Source organism: Leuresthes tenuis, unplaced genomic scaffold, assembly GCF_036924035.1.
Source record: "Leuresthes tenuis unplaced genomic scaffold, fLeuTen1.0.hap1 SCAF_12, whole genome shotgun sequence".
In the NCBI taxonomy this organism is placed as follows: domain Eukaryota; kingdom Metazoa; phylum Chordata; class Actinopteri; order Atheriniformes; family Atherinopsidae; genus Leuresthes; species Leuresthes tenuis.
This window is the reverse complement of record NW_027325366.1, coordinates 28,407,070-28,421,102: the sequence shown is the minus strand read 5'-3', so window position 1 is coordinate 28,421,102 and position 14,033 is coordinate 28,407,070. Positions and strand designations below refer to the sequence as shown.

Here is a 14,033-nt window from a genome sequence, read left to right as displayed (position 1 = left end):
TCCACAGAACCAACTTCAAAAATAATAATAATCTGGTATCATAAACCTCACAGTTTACTTTCATAAATCGTTGAACTAAATTATACAAGAAAGTAATCTTAACTCAGTTCATTAGAGGCACAAACTGTGTGTAAACACGTTATCGGGTCCATTTAATGACTCGGGACGTACGAGTGAGCGCATTGAACTGAAAACCCCAGGCCCACCCACTGAGCACCACCTTATCAGAGGGTAAACCTCACCCTAAAACTCCCTCTGCTTTAACGTCAGGGAGCACCAAGCTGTGCTGGAGAAAACTTTAAATGAGTGATTAAAACCATAAACTCATTAAGATAATGACTGGATTCCCTTTGGAGCTCCCTCTTGCTGGCTATCAGAAACAATGGATTTGCTCACACTATGTTGACTCATCTTCTTGCTTCAACAAAGTGTCCCTCCCACCCCTAAAATACCGACTTTGGGGAAATATTTTTCCTAAAAAGAATTCAGAGCCACTCTCAGACTCATGCAACAAACACAGAGACCTGTCGCGGTTCGTGCTCTCTTGGCTTTCACTTGAACCCGCTGGAATGTAGAACACGTCAGCTTACGTTCTCGAAGCTGCATGAAGAAGCCAGGCCTCTGACCCAACACGGCACATCGCATCAGACACGGCTAACTGATCCCTGTTCTTACTCAGCTCACAGTCCGCAGCCTCTCCTGTCGTTTATCTTCATTACTGAGCTTTTCCCTCATCATCACTTCATTGTGATACATTTCTCACCTCTTAGACTGCTTTCTTTTTCGTGTCCGCCCCCTCCTTCCATCTCTGATGGTTTGTTTTTCTGATACTGAGCAGGTCATTGATCAGAGAAGGTAATCAGAAGCATTAATGTGGTAGGATTAGTGGGGAGAGCAGCAGACCAGCACAGAGCGGCATGTACTTTTGAATCTGAACTCAGATCCATTCCAGCAGAATCACTCCTGGATGGTGATGTTTTTTTTTGGGTCAGTTTGCCCCTGACTTTTGAGCAATGCACAGGCTAAAGTCTATCGTTACAGCTCTGAACCTTGTACACAGGCAGAGGAAATAAGAGCATTGAGGAACTGCAGAGTAGAGATATGAACCACATTTCTGCAGCGTGTTGCACCAGACCCCTGAGTGCGTGCCCTTATCAGCTTTATGTGCATCTCTTTTTTGACTCACCATGAAATGAGGCTGCGTCAGTATCCGTCTGAGTTCTTTAGCTTCGTGTTTCTCTGGGTAGCAGGAGATCTCTTCCAGTACCTGAGGATACGGAGAGAGAAGACTTTGTTTTAATCCGCCAGAGCTCCTCTCCGTCTCTGAGCCCAGATCGCTCCCACCTGCACAACCTCCTGTATGTGCTGCACCTCAGACGGTGTATGCAGACCCCACAGCCCGCCTCATACCCCCCCGACACCTCCTCGTTCAGGTCCACAGCCAGTGTGAGACCCACTTTGGACACAACACAGCGAGTCAAGGAATCTGGTCAAGGCTTTGCCCCTCCTCTTGCACTTTTTAAGTCACTTAGTTTGATGTCGGCTTCAGTTATGTTGCGCCTGACTGGTGAATGTGGCATTGTAGAGGTGAGGCCTCTGAGCGGGGGTGTGTGTGTTGTGGAGTTGCTGCTTGGCAAGCAGAGGGGTGTGTAGAGTGTGTATACATCCAGGTATTCATTATCTCTAAATCACATTCGCTTGTTACATTCATGAGTGAGCTCTTACGGGGATATCAAAACCATATGCTACGATACATCAGCATTACAGGTCTTCTGTAATTTAACTGATTACAGAGGACCTGCACTCTTACCCTCATTTAAATTAAATAACCGGATATTATGTGTGATGGGCCTTCAGCAGGAAAGACAAAAGCCTGAACACTAAAGCAAAGTTAGTCAGTGGGATTAATTTGAGTCCAGACTGACAAACGCTTCTTGAGAATCTCAGGTGCCCGTCGTAACCATCGTGAAGTTTTCTTCAGTATCACAGTTAACCAGCGATTCCTGTTTCCATTTCTGTAATTAACTGCTTTTCATTTAATCTCGGTGTGGCGATTTATTAGAACCATTTGCTCCAGGACCTGTATGACTGTTATGATTGGCTTTGTTCTGAGACATTATGTATTCATATTCTGTATTTTACTAAATAACCTATGTTCCAAGTTTGTACTTTTCCACTCTGCTCATACTACACAATAGATGACCTTAGATGGTCCAAGACTTTAAGATAGCATTACTAAATAACCGGGTCAGATGAAGCTTCTCTGTCTTGTCGGACAGACTGGTACATTCCTAAAACAACACTCACACACACATTGTTTATCACATCCAAAGAACACGGCGAGGACAGTGGTTGTCCTGCTCATGCCACTAAAAACTGGTCAATTATACTCTGTCAAGTGTAAGTACGACCTCTGGGAGATAAAGCTGAATATAAATATCAAATGTTTCTGGATATCGGGGCTCGGCCTGACGGATTTCCTGCGAGAGCTCATCACTCAGAGTCCAGCGCTGCCATACTTTACATGTGACCTCTAGTAAATACTTTGTTTAACTTGAGATTTCTCCAGCTTGTTCTTGGGCTTCCAATGAAAGAATCGGGCTAACATGACTATGTTTCATTGTCTGTCCCGTAAAGCACCAAACCGCTCGCTACTCGCCACAAAGCAACAAAAAGAAGAACGCTTCATGAGCGCCAGGCTCCGGTGTGCAGAGGATCGTTGATCCGATAAGAGTAAACTTTCATTCCACCGCTGTACAAACAGGAGAAAGATGCAAAGCCAAAAACATGACGTCCAGTTTAAAACCTGCCAGTTAGAGTTAGACCACAACTATTCAGTCATTAGAGAGCAAAGATTGGAACCTCTGGGTGGGTCCGTATTTGTACAAAAAGGCTGGAGCAGGACTGAGATATGACTGGAAGGCCCAATCCCCGTTCCTCCACCTCCACTTGGCCCTCCCTCTTTGTATTGCAGGAAATGGAACACCTTTCCTTTCGGGGATTAAGAAGTAGTGGTCATCGAGCTTTCCAAACCCTGACACTCTGGGGGGGCAGGAGGGCTTGATGACCTCTGCTGCATGATCCCCAAAATAAAAGAGAAACTTAGAGCTAATCTTTTATATTTAACCAGAAAATAGAAACTCGTAAGATTTTAAATCTATTTTCCAAAAGCAGCAGCTTCTGCCAACAGAATGAATACAACAAAACTCACACACACTGTACACAACAATATAAACAGGTAGATGTCATACAAAAGAACCATCCGTTATCACAAACTGAAACTAGAGCACAGTCATCACGGTCCAGATGACTCCAGCATGTTTAAACACTCCTCTTCCTCGTTTATTAAGCGCTTTAGGCATAAATAAAAGGATTAATAACTTGGGACAAAGACAATCATTTCCCGTACTTTGTTTAATCGTTTAAGTAGCTAAGTTGGGAGCAGACTACGAGATGACAAAGCAGACGTCCAACCCGAGTAATGTGAAGGGGTTTAAGGTTTGTGATGAACCTCCTGGTAAAGCAGTGCATGTAGGCACATGGATGAATGTGTGCAAATACCATCACCATAATCCGCCTCCTCTAAAGTGGAGGGGCAGGGTCCCCAATGAACAAGCGTTCTTCAGGTGTATTTGGACCATGCGGCTCTAAGGGTGAGGGCGACTGAGAGACCTTGAAGGGATCGAGGGTTTTTTCTGTGTTGCATACACGGGGGGTGTTAACTCCTCGGTAACACATCGGCTCAGCAAACAGAGGGCTTTGGTTTAGGTTTTTGTTGCTCATATAAAAATCTTTACTTCATACGTCCAGCTTTTAATAAAAATGGTGGGTTCTGGTGTTGTGTTCACGCTTTCAATAAATCGCGGCCCATTCGCGTTGTCTGCACCACAAAAAGAAACCGCCTCAGAACGATGGAAAGGTTCCCGTGGTCCTAAAGCCCAAGCTGAGCAGGTAAGATGGGGTCCAGAAGCCCCATGCAAATGTAGCTGAAATCCTGCCACACGATGACGGTCACGTGCGCCAGTATCACGTGCACATGCTTTGTTTCCACATGCGTACACATGAGGGGCTGAGCACACACGGGTTTGGACACAACGAGCGGTTCATGGTTACTGTGACGGTTTGGTCGTTGTATCTGGTTTTGTGTCATAATTTCACTGCAGTTTTGTAAAAGCATTTTATTTAAAATCCGCTACGCAGCAGTCCTCCTCGCTTCAACCACCTCCAACATTGTAACACTTTGAAGCAGCGCCACCTAATCCCGTCTCGTGCTCTGCTGTGTTGTGAACATGGCAGGAGTGTGATGAGGTCTTACATATTCCAGATGTTTCAAAGCGCCACTCGCTCCATCTTGGGAGGAACTCTTAAGAGGAGGAAGACAGAGGAAGAGGTGTTACACAGGGCGTTTTCAGTGCTCACAGGTGAGAATTTAAAGGCGAGACACGGCAGAGGTCAGGGATTAGTTTCTACTGTTAAGACGAAAGGTTTAGTCCCAAGAAAAGTAGCCTACAGAGCTTGTTTAGTTTTTTTAAAAAGGGAATTAGTGCAGTCAGAAAAGGAGTGTTGTTGATTTTTGGAGCACCTAAAAAGTTGGAGTGGAACCGCAAAAGAGACCACTGAAAGCTGAAGTGTGATTGTTTCAAAGCGTATCAGACAGAGCAAAGCAGAGACAGAGGAAGAGGAAGAAGAAGAGGGGACTTTCCTAAAAGGCACAACCATGGATGGTTGTTGATATGCCCGTAAACGGGTTTTCCACTGAGGACAATAATTCAGTGCGAGATCACCTTGATTTGGTTTCATTTGGAGGCCTGAAACCTCTAACAGTGGGATAAATAGATGCTTTAAACCTGAGGGGATTTGAAGACATTGTGCTGGTGCTTTTATGGGTTCCAGATAAATTAAAGATGGAATGCTTGTGGTGAAGGTAGCTGACTGGGATCCACACAAGCAAACTCCACTGAAAGAGTTCAAACCTGATCGATCTCTGTGAAGAAGCTTTGGAGAACCAATCGCCTGTCCTATAACCCCCATAAAGTCATACAAAAACTGACCACATGTTGTGTCTTTGTTCTTGTGGCAGCTGGTTATCAGTGTGGAAATATTTACTTTAATATCTACTTAACAGCAGCAGCTGTAATCGGCTCCCGGAGCAAACAGGATGTCCTTGATCCTTGGTTTAAAAAGCAGACAAAACTGAGGAGTCTGAACTGCATCAGTCTTTATTCTGACCAAATGTCCTGCATCGACAGATCAAAAACTGCATCTGTTCTGGCTCATTCCACAACTTTGAACAATTTCAGCTGATTTAAGTAGGAAAACATGAACCAGACTTTATGAGCAGCCTAAAATGTCTCATAAAGAGCTGCGTTATAGAGACAGGTCTCTCTGACATGAACCAAAGCCACATAAAAACCAAGCTCCCCTAAATGGCTTCCCCTGTCTTAACAGCTGAGGGATTTACGACGTGAGCCCCTTACCCACTCCCTCTCTGTTCAGGCTTTTTAATTGCTCCCTCAACAAAGCACACAACGCAAACATGGCAGCGTTTTGTGTAGCCGCCTGCATACACGAGGGTACAAAAAGCCCTCTAAAAAAATCCTGCCGCTGACCCCCCTCTCCTGCCACCCTGCTTATTAAGCAGCAGCTCCACTCTGCAGCCTACTGAGAGACAAACACACAAACCCACACTCACTGTTTGTGATGAGTTCAGAGTCAGACCCTGGAGACGATAATGTGACTCTGTAAGAGAGAAAAAGGAGGCTAATAGTCTACAGACGCACTGTTGTGGTGTCTGTGGGTCTGCTACACCCACCAGCGTCTGTAATAAAGAGGGATGAAGTCAGACGCTGGAGATCTTTATAAAAGCTGCTCCGACCGCAGATCCCGAACCAGCTAAACTCAAACTGTGCTGCTACACGGCCTCAAGCCATGTTCACCGGGACCTCGACCCCCTCCAGGTTTTAAATGACGTGTTGCAGTGTTTGTTACTCCTTGAGAACCTCTGGTTGTGCCTGGCTGTGAGCAGATGGTCCACAGCAGTGAGGAGTTAGAGCTTTAGCGAGCAGGAGGTCTGTGGGATTAATGAAGTCGACAGAGGTTTGAGTCGGAAAAGAAAAGCAAGTGAACTCTGAGATTATCACGAGAAGAGGAAAAGGACAGACACGAGGAGTGAGTGAGGGAATGAGTGTGTGTTCAGCCACCTCTTTGGCTCTCTGCACGGCATCACTGGGGGGGTTTCGGATCTGTGGGGACGACTTGGTGTTGATCTTATCGTAGAGCTGAAATGAAAGAAAGGGAGAAATCTGTCAGTTGGTCAGTACGAGAGTGAAACTGTGAGAAACACTGCGATCCCTGCCTGCTTCGGCCGTTGGATGAGACCAAACGGCTTTTTCCTAAATTCTTATTAAGAAACCAAAAGTCTCAAATGTTACACTTCAATCACTCCTAAAGTTCCCGTGAAACATTTATCACATATTCATGTGTGATGCAGGTGAAACATAGTGCGAGACGTACTCAAAAGTACAACTTTTTACAAATGTTTTCCCACTGATGAATGAAAGTTGAAAGATAATATGGTTAAAAAAGTAGAAAATGTTTCTTTTTTTAAACTTTTTTCGTTCTGTTTTGTACATTTCCAACATTTTTCAGAGAGACAATAGACGGTGATCTTCCACCAAAGGCCGACGCTGCATTTCACGGTTTTAACACAAGAGATCGTGAAGGTTTATGAGTTCTTCCTCTTGGCTATTTTTGCCAAATCTTGTTAACAAACAGACAAACAAGCAGCAACCATTACATTCCTCCGCCTCAGTTCTCACCTGGGAGGTGAAATAACTTGTGAATATCAAATTTGTGAGGAGCAAAACCAGAACCAACCAGACCTCTGATCATATTATTCATGTATTTATTTCCTTTGTCTACAGGCGAATGACCGTGCAGTTTGTTGGGTTTGTGTACTCTCAACACTCAGGAGTGATTCCTACTCACCTGCTTAGCTGGAAGTTTCTTCTGCTTCCTTCCCATTAAATCAATATTAATGTCATTTTGTGAGTATTTTGTCACGTGACCGAAGGGTCTGTGTACACAGACAGATGTGGGATGTAAGTGCTACACAAATACAGACTGGAATAACCAGAAGTTGGTGTCAAAATTTGATAAAACAAATAGAAGAAAACTCTTTTTGGAGGGTTTCTTTCCCTCCATGATGATTGACTGACTGTTAGTAAAATGTTAAAAGTGGAGAACAATGAATAAACTTATAGAATGAATAAACAAAGAGTATAACATGGTCCGTTTTAATGGCATAACACCCGTGTGACGGGGGGGGGGGGGGGGGGGGGGGGGGGGGGGGGGGTGACGTCAGGTCGGTCTTTGTGAAATGCAGCTGAGATAAACCCTATGATCCTCCAGCCCACAGTTAGCAGGTCGCGTGAGGCTCACACGGTGGATACTGGTGGTACAGAGCATCGAAATTCGAATAACAGCTGCAGACGCCAGCTGGCTGAGTGTTCTGCAGCTGTACAACTCCACCACTGCTAACTTTATCGGACACAAGCTGAGAGACGCAGCAAAAACAAAGAAAGTTCCCAAAGTGAAGTTCAACTGAACGCATTTTCCTCTTTGAAGGGAGAACAAGGCGGGCGTTTGCTTTAATCATTCTGACTGGGTCAGCCCTTACATGCAGAATCCTCTTTCATTTCTGCAGCATCACCAGATATTCACAGGACCCTCTTTACTGTGGCAATAACCGCCCTCCACCGGAGTCACCGCGGCCTAAAGAAAACTTCTACAACAAGCAAAGCAAGCCGTGTCAGAGCCGTGATCTCTGATTTGTTCATTTTATGTTTCCCGCCTCGACACAAAGAAGCTTTCTGCTCATCTCTCGGAGCTCCTTTTTGTAAGAACTGCACAGGAGACTGGTCCCAGATCAGCGTGGACAGATTTAAGAGGCTGACACAGAATCTGAAGGTGGGCAGCGGCTGTGGCTAAAACCAAAGCTGAAGATGGCTTTTTCAACTAAGACACAGGCGACCGAAACAGCATGAAAAATAACCACCAAACTGCCATGTAGCACATAAGCAGAGTGTGTAAACAGAACAACACTGAAAGGCGCGCACACACAGACAAACGGGGGATTGTATCCAACAGTTCAATGAGACCCAAGGCACCTCTGTTCTCCCTCAAACAGCAACGCTGCTGAAGCCCACCATCATCATCGTCGTCATGGGTAAACACGATGAACAAGAAAAAACAGCCTTTTCACCACTTTATCTACAACGACACATAGTCCATGAGCTCTGTTTGCTTGTTAAATCTCAAACTGAGATGTTACTCCAGTGAATGTTTTAATGTAGCTTTAAAATGAACTGCAGTGAAACAGGATTTAAAAGTAGAACACACGTACGGCTCAATGTACCGAGCTCTTAGGTGCAGATGTGCAGATGGGACGTCACTCCACTCAGTTCTGAGTATCTTAACAAGAGGTTTTGTTTCTTTTTTTAAAATCTGGCTTGTTTTAACCCTAAAATTAGGGTTTAGCAGGAGAATTAGCAGTTTTTTAACAGAGAAACCTGCTGAGAGTATTTACAAAAGAAACCTTCATACCAGCTGCAGAAGATAATCAGTTAAGAAATGTCTTTTCCCTGTCTTTTTTTTTACACATTTAAAGACGCACACAACCACACCTGAGAACCTCATTTTCATTTTCGCTTTTCTGAACGAGCTGCCAATCACAGATCATCACCAAATATCACGTTTGTGATGTCGTTCTGTGCAGTTTTTGGTCAGGGAAAAGAAATCTGGATGATACTTTTGAGCCATAATGGAGAAATCTCCTGAAAACAAACAACAAATGAGCTGTAAACACATTTGTGATTGACCTGTGAACTGTCCAGCAGACGGAGGAAGGTAAAAACAGCAGACAACAAAAAGGAGCGTGTATTTCTGTTATTGTAGAATAAAAGGTGTTTGATGGTCCAGTATTAGTTCATACACAGGACCATCCAGTATTATATTAGTTATAACTATGATTAGTTATTATGGTATTATTATCATCTTTATACAGTATTAGTAGAAAGAGAATAAAGGCCGGAAAAGACAAAACAACTCCTGCAAAATGTGTATCTGCATCCACCGTCAAACAAAAAAACCCACAATATTCTCTGAAAATTCATCCAAGACTGCCAAAATTAACTGGAAAGCCTCAGGGCAAGTGTGCCTCGTCCAACATGTTGTCTGCAGCCACTGAGCGCGCGCACACACACACTCACACTCATATACGGCACTGTCGTGCTTTCAGGAGGAGAGTTGTCAACATCTTTTTACTTCTGTCGAGCAATACGCAGAGTGGAGCCAACCTCTGAGGGGGGGTTCGCCTGATAATGAACTAAAAGGTACAAAGAATCTGCAGAAAGCAACAGGACAAAATCTTTAAACTGACATATTTCCAGGTGAGATTGTTTAAAATGTCACACAAAAACCTGAAAATCCCGCTGGCTGCATCGATGCATGTCGACAGCCACAGCAGCACATCTTTTACAGAGAGATATCATTTCCTTGAGGGCAACTTCCTCCTCCTTTTAAAGCCAAATGAACAGCAGAAACTAACCGCCTCATTATCTGTACACGTCGCACATCAGAAACACACACTTGGGCTGAGTTAGAATTACCTCGAGGCATCTGTTGACAAACACAGATCACATCAGGAGGGAGAACAGGGGAAAAACACACACACTCACCCAAAGGACAGCACGTGTGTGTCAGACAACCGAATGCAGATGATTTTTCTACCGCTCCATCCGCTCAGCGTCTGCAGGACCTCCGAGTGCTGTGACTGAGCTGCTCAGACAGCGATGGAGGCTGTGCTGCCTGCGAGTGGCACCGCAGCCTCACAACAGACGCCACTGTTTCCTCAGAGGGCCGTCTCGCCTCCACTGTCCCGTTCCGACCCCCCCCCCATTTCAGAGCAGGGCAGGCGTGTGAAAGTGAGGCTGAAAAGGAGACATCTGCAGCCCCAGGCTCCCACTGACACTGCTGCATACACACTTGGCACATCCACTCATCTCCTGCAACTCTCTTCAACCCATTCAGCCTCCAGAAACTACGAAGGCCTTTGCCACAACACACTCATCTCTCTTCAGCTGAGTTGTCTAAGTCCCAGGAGCTCCCTAGAAGGCTTGATTCTCACTCTTCTAAAACTAATCTGCTTCGTGGAATTGGCTCAAAATGAAGGTCATGATCTCAGACTTGTGGTTTCAGCAAAAGAATCTGGAGCAGCTCATCAGCAGTGAGACGAGCTTGTATGAGTTTGGGCCATAAAGCAGTCTCTGAAAAGCAGAGTGTGGGACTGCTCACTCCCTCAACCAGAACCTACCGAGGTGCTAACCACATGCTCAGATAGCACAGCCATGCACAGCCATAAGCCTCTCTACAGCTGAGGGTGTCATACAACAACACAACACAGCGATACCTCCACAATGTGTAATGTCCATAAATAAAGTTTTATGTCATCCATGGCTGATATTAGTGAAGCGTGCAGCTGGTTGAGGGTGGAGATCAGGGTCTTCATGTGGCACAAGAAACAGATTAACTTCTCATTTCTCAGCTCTACAAAGCTGAACAATCACATTAATACGAGGGTGTGAATTACAGAGAGAACAGATGGAGGTGGGGGTCCAGTTACCATTCAGTACAGTATTCAGACGGAACATCAAACTGCTAAAGTTCCCCAACAGAAGTGTCGGTATGCATTGTAGGACTGCTTCATTTACACCTATGGATCCATAAATAGATGAAGTTTTTTTCAGCAACCTGCTACATTACCCAGAATGCACCTGCACTTAAGACTGCGTGTGAGTGGAGTCTTAGCTCGTCTTCCTCAGAACTTTTTTTGTTATTCAAACTTTTTAACTCATACTGTGCCCTCTGGGCTCATTTCAGTCTATTAAACATATTTTTCTTTTTAAAAAACCCTTTGCGGTGGTGACGATAAGTCATTTGTGCTTAACAGAGGAGTGAAAATAGATTTCAGCTGAGAAGCACTGTGGTTTGTTTTACACCTTATCAGGCACCACCAGTATCTGAGTTAGTAACTCTGAATGATGTGCATCACACTGAACAGCAGGGGAGGAAACTTGCATATCCGACACACATCCTGACACTCTGCTTAAACATGTGTTCAACTGCTGGCTGCAGCTCAGGCTGTGTGAACATCAGTGGAAAACTTCTAAGTGGTGCTTCCCCCGAGTTCATTTCGGCGACACAAAAAGCGAACTGAGAAATTAAAACGGGAACTACAAGAAACTTTGTTCCTATCTTGAAGGATAAAACCCTCTTTTAGTTCACACTTTAGTTCAGTGTGTAAAAGCTTCAGAAAAATAAAAATAAGTAGAACTAGATGTGTGTGTAGGCTATCTTAAGCTCTTAGAATCTGAAGGTTCCCCTTCTCTATAAGACTACACAGTCACATGACCTGAAGTCACACAAAAAACAGAGAGCTGAACAGTCGGATATTAAGTACACAAGGAGACAGATGATGCTCTCTGAGTCAAACTTATCTAAGTGTGGATTAGCCTCTAAGCGGGCTGCTGGGAACAGGGATTCTCTCACCCATTATGGTTCTGATGTGGCGACGCAGCCGTAGGTCAACAGTCTGCAGCTGTGACCCGCAGCTCAGCTGGTTCAGGTTCTCTGAGTCACAGAAACAAGCTGCATTCATCGGGTTCACAGCAACACACGCACTCAGAGGCGAAATATTGGGAGGAATTACAGCGCGTCTGAAAACGACGTGAACTTTTTAAATCGCCTCCAGAGGAACGAGCTTTTCTGCACACCAAGCTGGGAGGAAGGCATTTACACTGAATGTTTCATCAACTGCTGGCAAAACAAACTGGGCTGCAGGTGATAATCAGGACAAAACACGCTCTGAGGGTTAAATCTGAGCCCGACGCCACATTCAAACGCGACTTTACGACTTATACGATGATTTTTACGTGGTTGCTTGCCATCTCTGAAGCAGGGGGTTGGAGATGTCAAGAAAATATGTTCAAGAACGAAAAAAAAGCCTTTCAGACAATGAAAAACCAAATTACTGGACTCAGTCCTGCCTGCAAGCCTTTCTGAAGGAATTCTGTGCATTAACATAGTTTGACCGACAGTGACTGACTGGTTACTGAGTGTCGGCTAAAGTTCTGACAACAGAAACAGACGACTTATCGATGGAAATAATTAATCAACCTGCCTTCGCTCAGAGACATCAGTGAGATCAACGTGCTCTTGACGTGACTTTAATGTGTGCAAACGTGTTCATTTTCAGCAGCTGTATGAGGACACCTCAGATCTGTGCACGTTGATTAAATAATTCAGTGCTAATAGACTGAAGTCTATTTTCAGCACGTTAGCACCTTTCCACCACATCAGCAACATTCTGCTTTGCCTCATTTGCACGATACTCATCTAATCACGCTCACAGCGTCAGTCACAGTCATGGTTCCTCCTTTAGCTTTTTTATTTATCTGGTGCCATGCATCGTGTTGCTGTCGGTCGCTGACACTTACATCGAGGAGTGTGTGGAGATGCTGGTCCTGGAAAACGCTGTGGAGGAAATCCAGATCCTTTTCACTGCAGTCTGTCAGAGCGTGGATCTCCTCTAAGCTGTCCAACACCTGAGACACAGCACCTGAAAACCACATTCACATCTCTTAAAGACAGCAACATTTTCTAAATGATTCACCTATGACTGATGTGAACAACAAACAGTCACAACACAGAGAGAACGAACTGGTACCTACGTTCTGCTGCTAGCAGTCCTAGCAGGTGGGAGGCATGAACAGAAGCAGACAAATAAAAACAGTGGCTGAAAAAGAACAGTCACACGTGTAATAGAACGAACTGGAAATGCTTTCCAGCCACAGCGTTTCAGTAAACGCATCCTGAAGTGATGTTCAGCGTTTGCAGGATCTAATAAAGTGTGTAACGAGTAATCAGCAGATTCCTCTGTGTTCAGTTTCAGAGCAGCTGGTGTTCAACAGCCTTCGCAGGCCTCGGGGATGGGGAAGGGCATCTGAAACAAACGTGAGCCTCTGAGGGTGTACCTGAGGAGGTGGGGTCATCGGTGAAATCGTGGAGCTCCTCAGGGGGGTCTCCGTAGAAAGAGTTAAACTTGTGGCTGGACACCGCGGCCAGAACAGCCCCCTGAAAGGACACGAAGAGTGTCAGTGGCTACCTTTTCATCACACAGAGAAGCATCATCACAACCAGCTTTTCCTGATGTACGGAAGCAGAGAAAGTGAAACCTTCAGCTTCCGCCTGGCGTTGAACTTTCTCAGCTGCTCCACTGTTTCTGGCAGGTGGATTTTGTAGGCGTACCGGTCCCTCTCCTTAGAGAAACAACACAGAAAAGAGCAAATTTGAAGGTTGTGCAGCTGATTTTGCTTGACAGTCATAAGAAGAGCGACTGAAAACTGTTAGGTAAGGTCTTCTGTTGCTCTTTGGGTGTCTTTCTACGTCTGTTATGAATCTATAACAGAAGCAATGGACAGTTTCAGACCCATCAGAGAGGGTCCAAAGGGAGACGCATCATCCTGTAGAACTTTGTAGCTCATACACATTTATATTATACTACAATCTGAATCTGTGTGTATTAACTGGAATAAACCTGAAGAATCATCAGGAAGCTAAAACACATCCGGTCTCTGGAGCGATCAGCTCTCTGGAAGGTTGTGAGAGACAATTTCTCAGGAAAGATTGAATCGAGCTCCGACTTTCCTGTTAACTTTATCAAGTTCTAACAAGTCAGGCAGTTCTGTGTAACAGCTCAAAACAAAACGAAAAGTTCATACAAAGGAAAATAGGGCATAAAGGTGTCTGCATCACCTGCAGCAAGTTTGTCAACCTCTTAAACCTACAATAACTGAGACCCCTATAATTCTGTCATATTCGTGTTTAAAAACAATATTACATAACTGCAGCAAAGGTATTTTCCCATTGCATTCATGTTCGCCTCGACAAAAACCTGGGACCAAACTCTACATTAT

The 14,033-nt window shown here is 44.7% G+C and overlaps 1 protein-coding gene across 10 annotated transcripts in view; it reads right to left on the bottom strand.

Annotated features, from left to right (window-relative positions):
- Positions 1-14,033, bottom strand: part of caska (calcium/calmodulin-dependent serine protein kinase a) — a 116,637-nt gene that overhangs the window by 22,173 nt on the left and 80,431 nt on the right. For 5 of the 10 annotated variants that reach the window (XM_072397376.1, XM_072397377.1, XM_072397378.1 and 2 more), the window contains exons 9-14: positions 13,293-13,376; positions 13,092-13,191; positions 12,555-12,676; positions 6,201-6,278; positions 4,316-4,363; positions 1,187-1,267 (exon numbers count right to left, since the gene is read on the bottom strand). In XM_072397376.1, coding sequence (XP_072253477.1) covers positions 1,187-1,267; positions 4,316-4,363; positions 6,201-6,278; positions 12,555-12,676; positions 13,092-13,191; positions 13,293-13,376 — 513 coding nt within the window. The remainder of the gene's footprint in view (positions 1-1,186; positions 1,268-4,315; positions 4,364-6,200; positions 6,279-12,554; positions 12,677-13,091; positions 13,192-13,292; positions 13,377-14,033) is intronic. The other 5 variants (XM_072397379.1, XM_072397381.1, XM_072397382.1 and 2 more) reach the window with 1 other exon arrangement.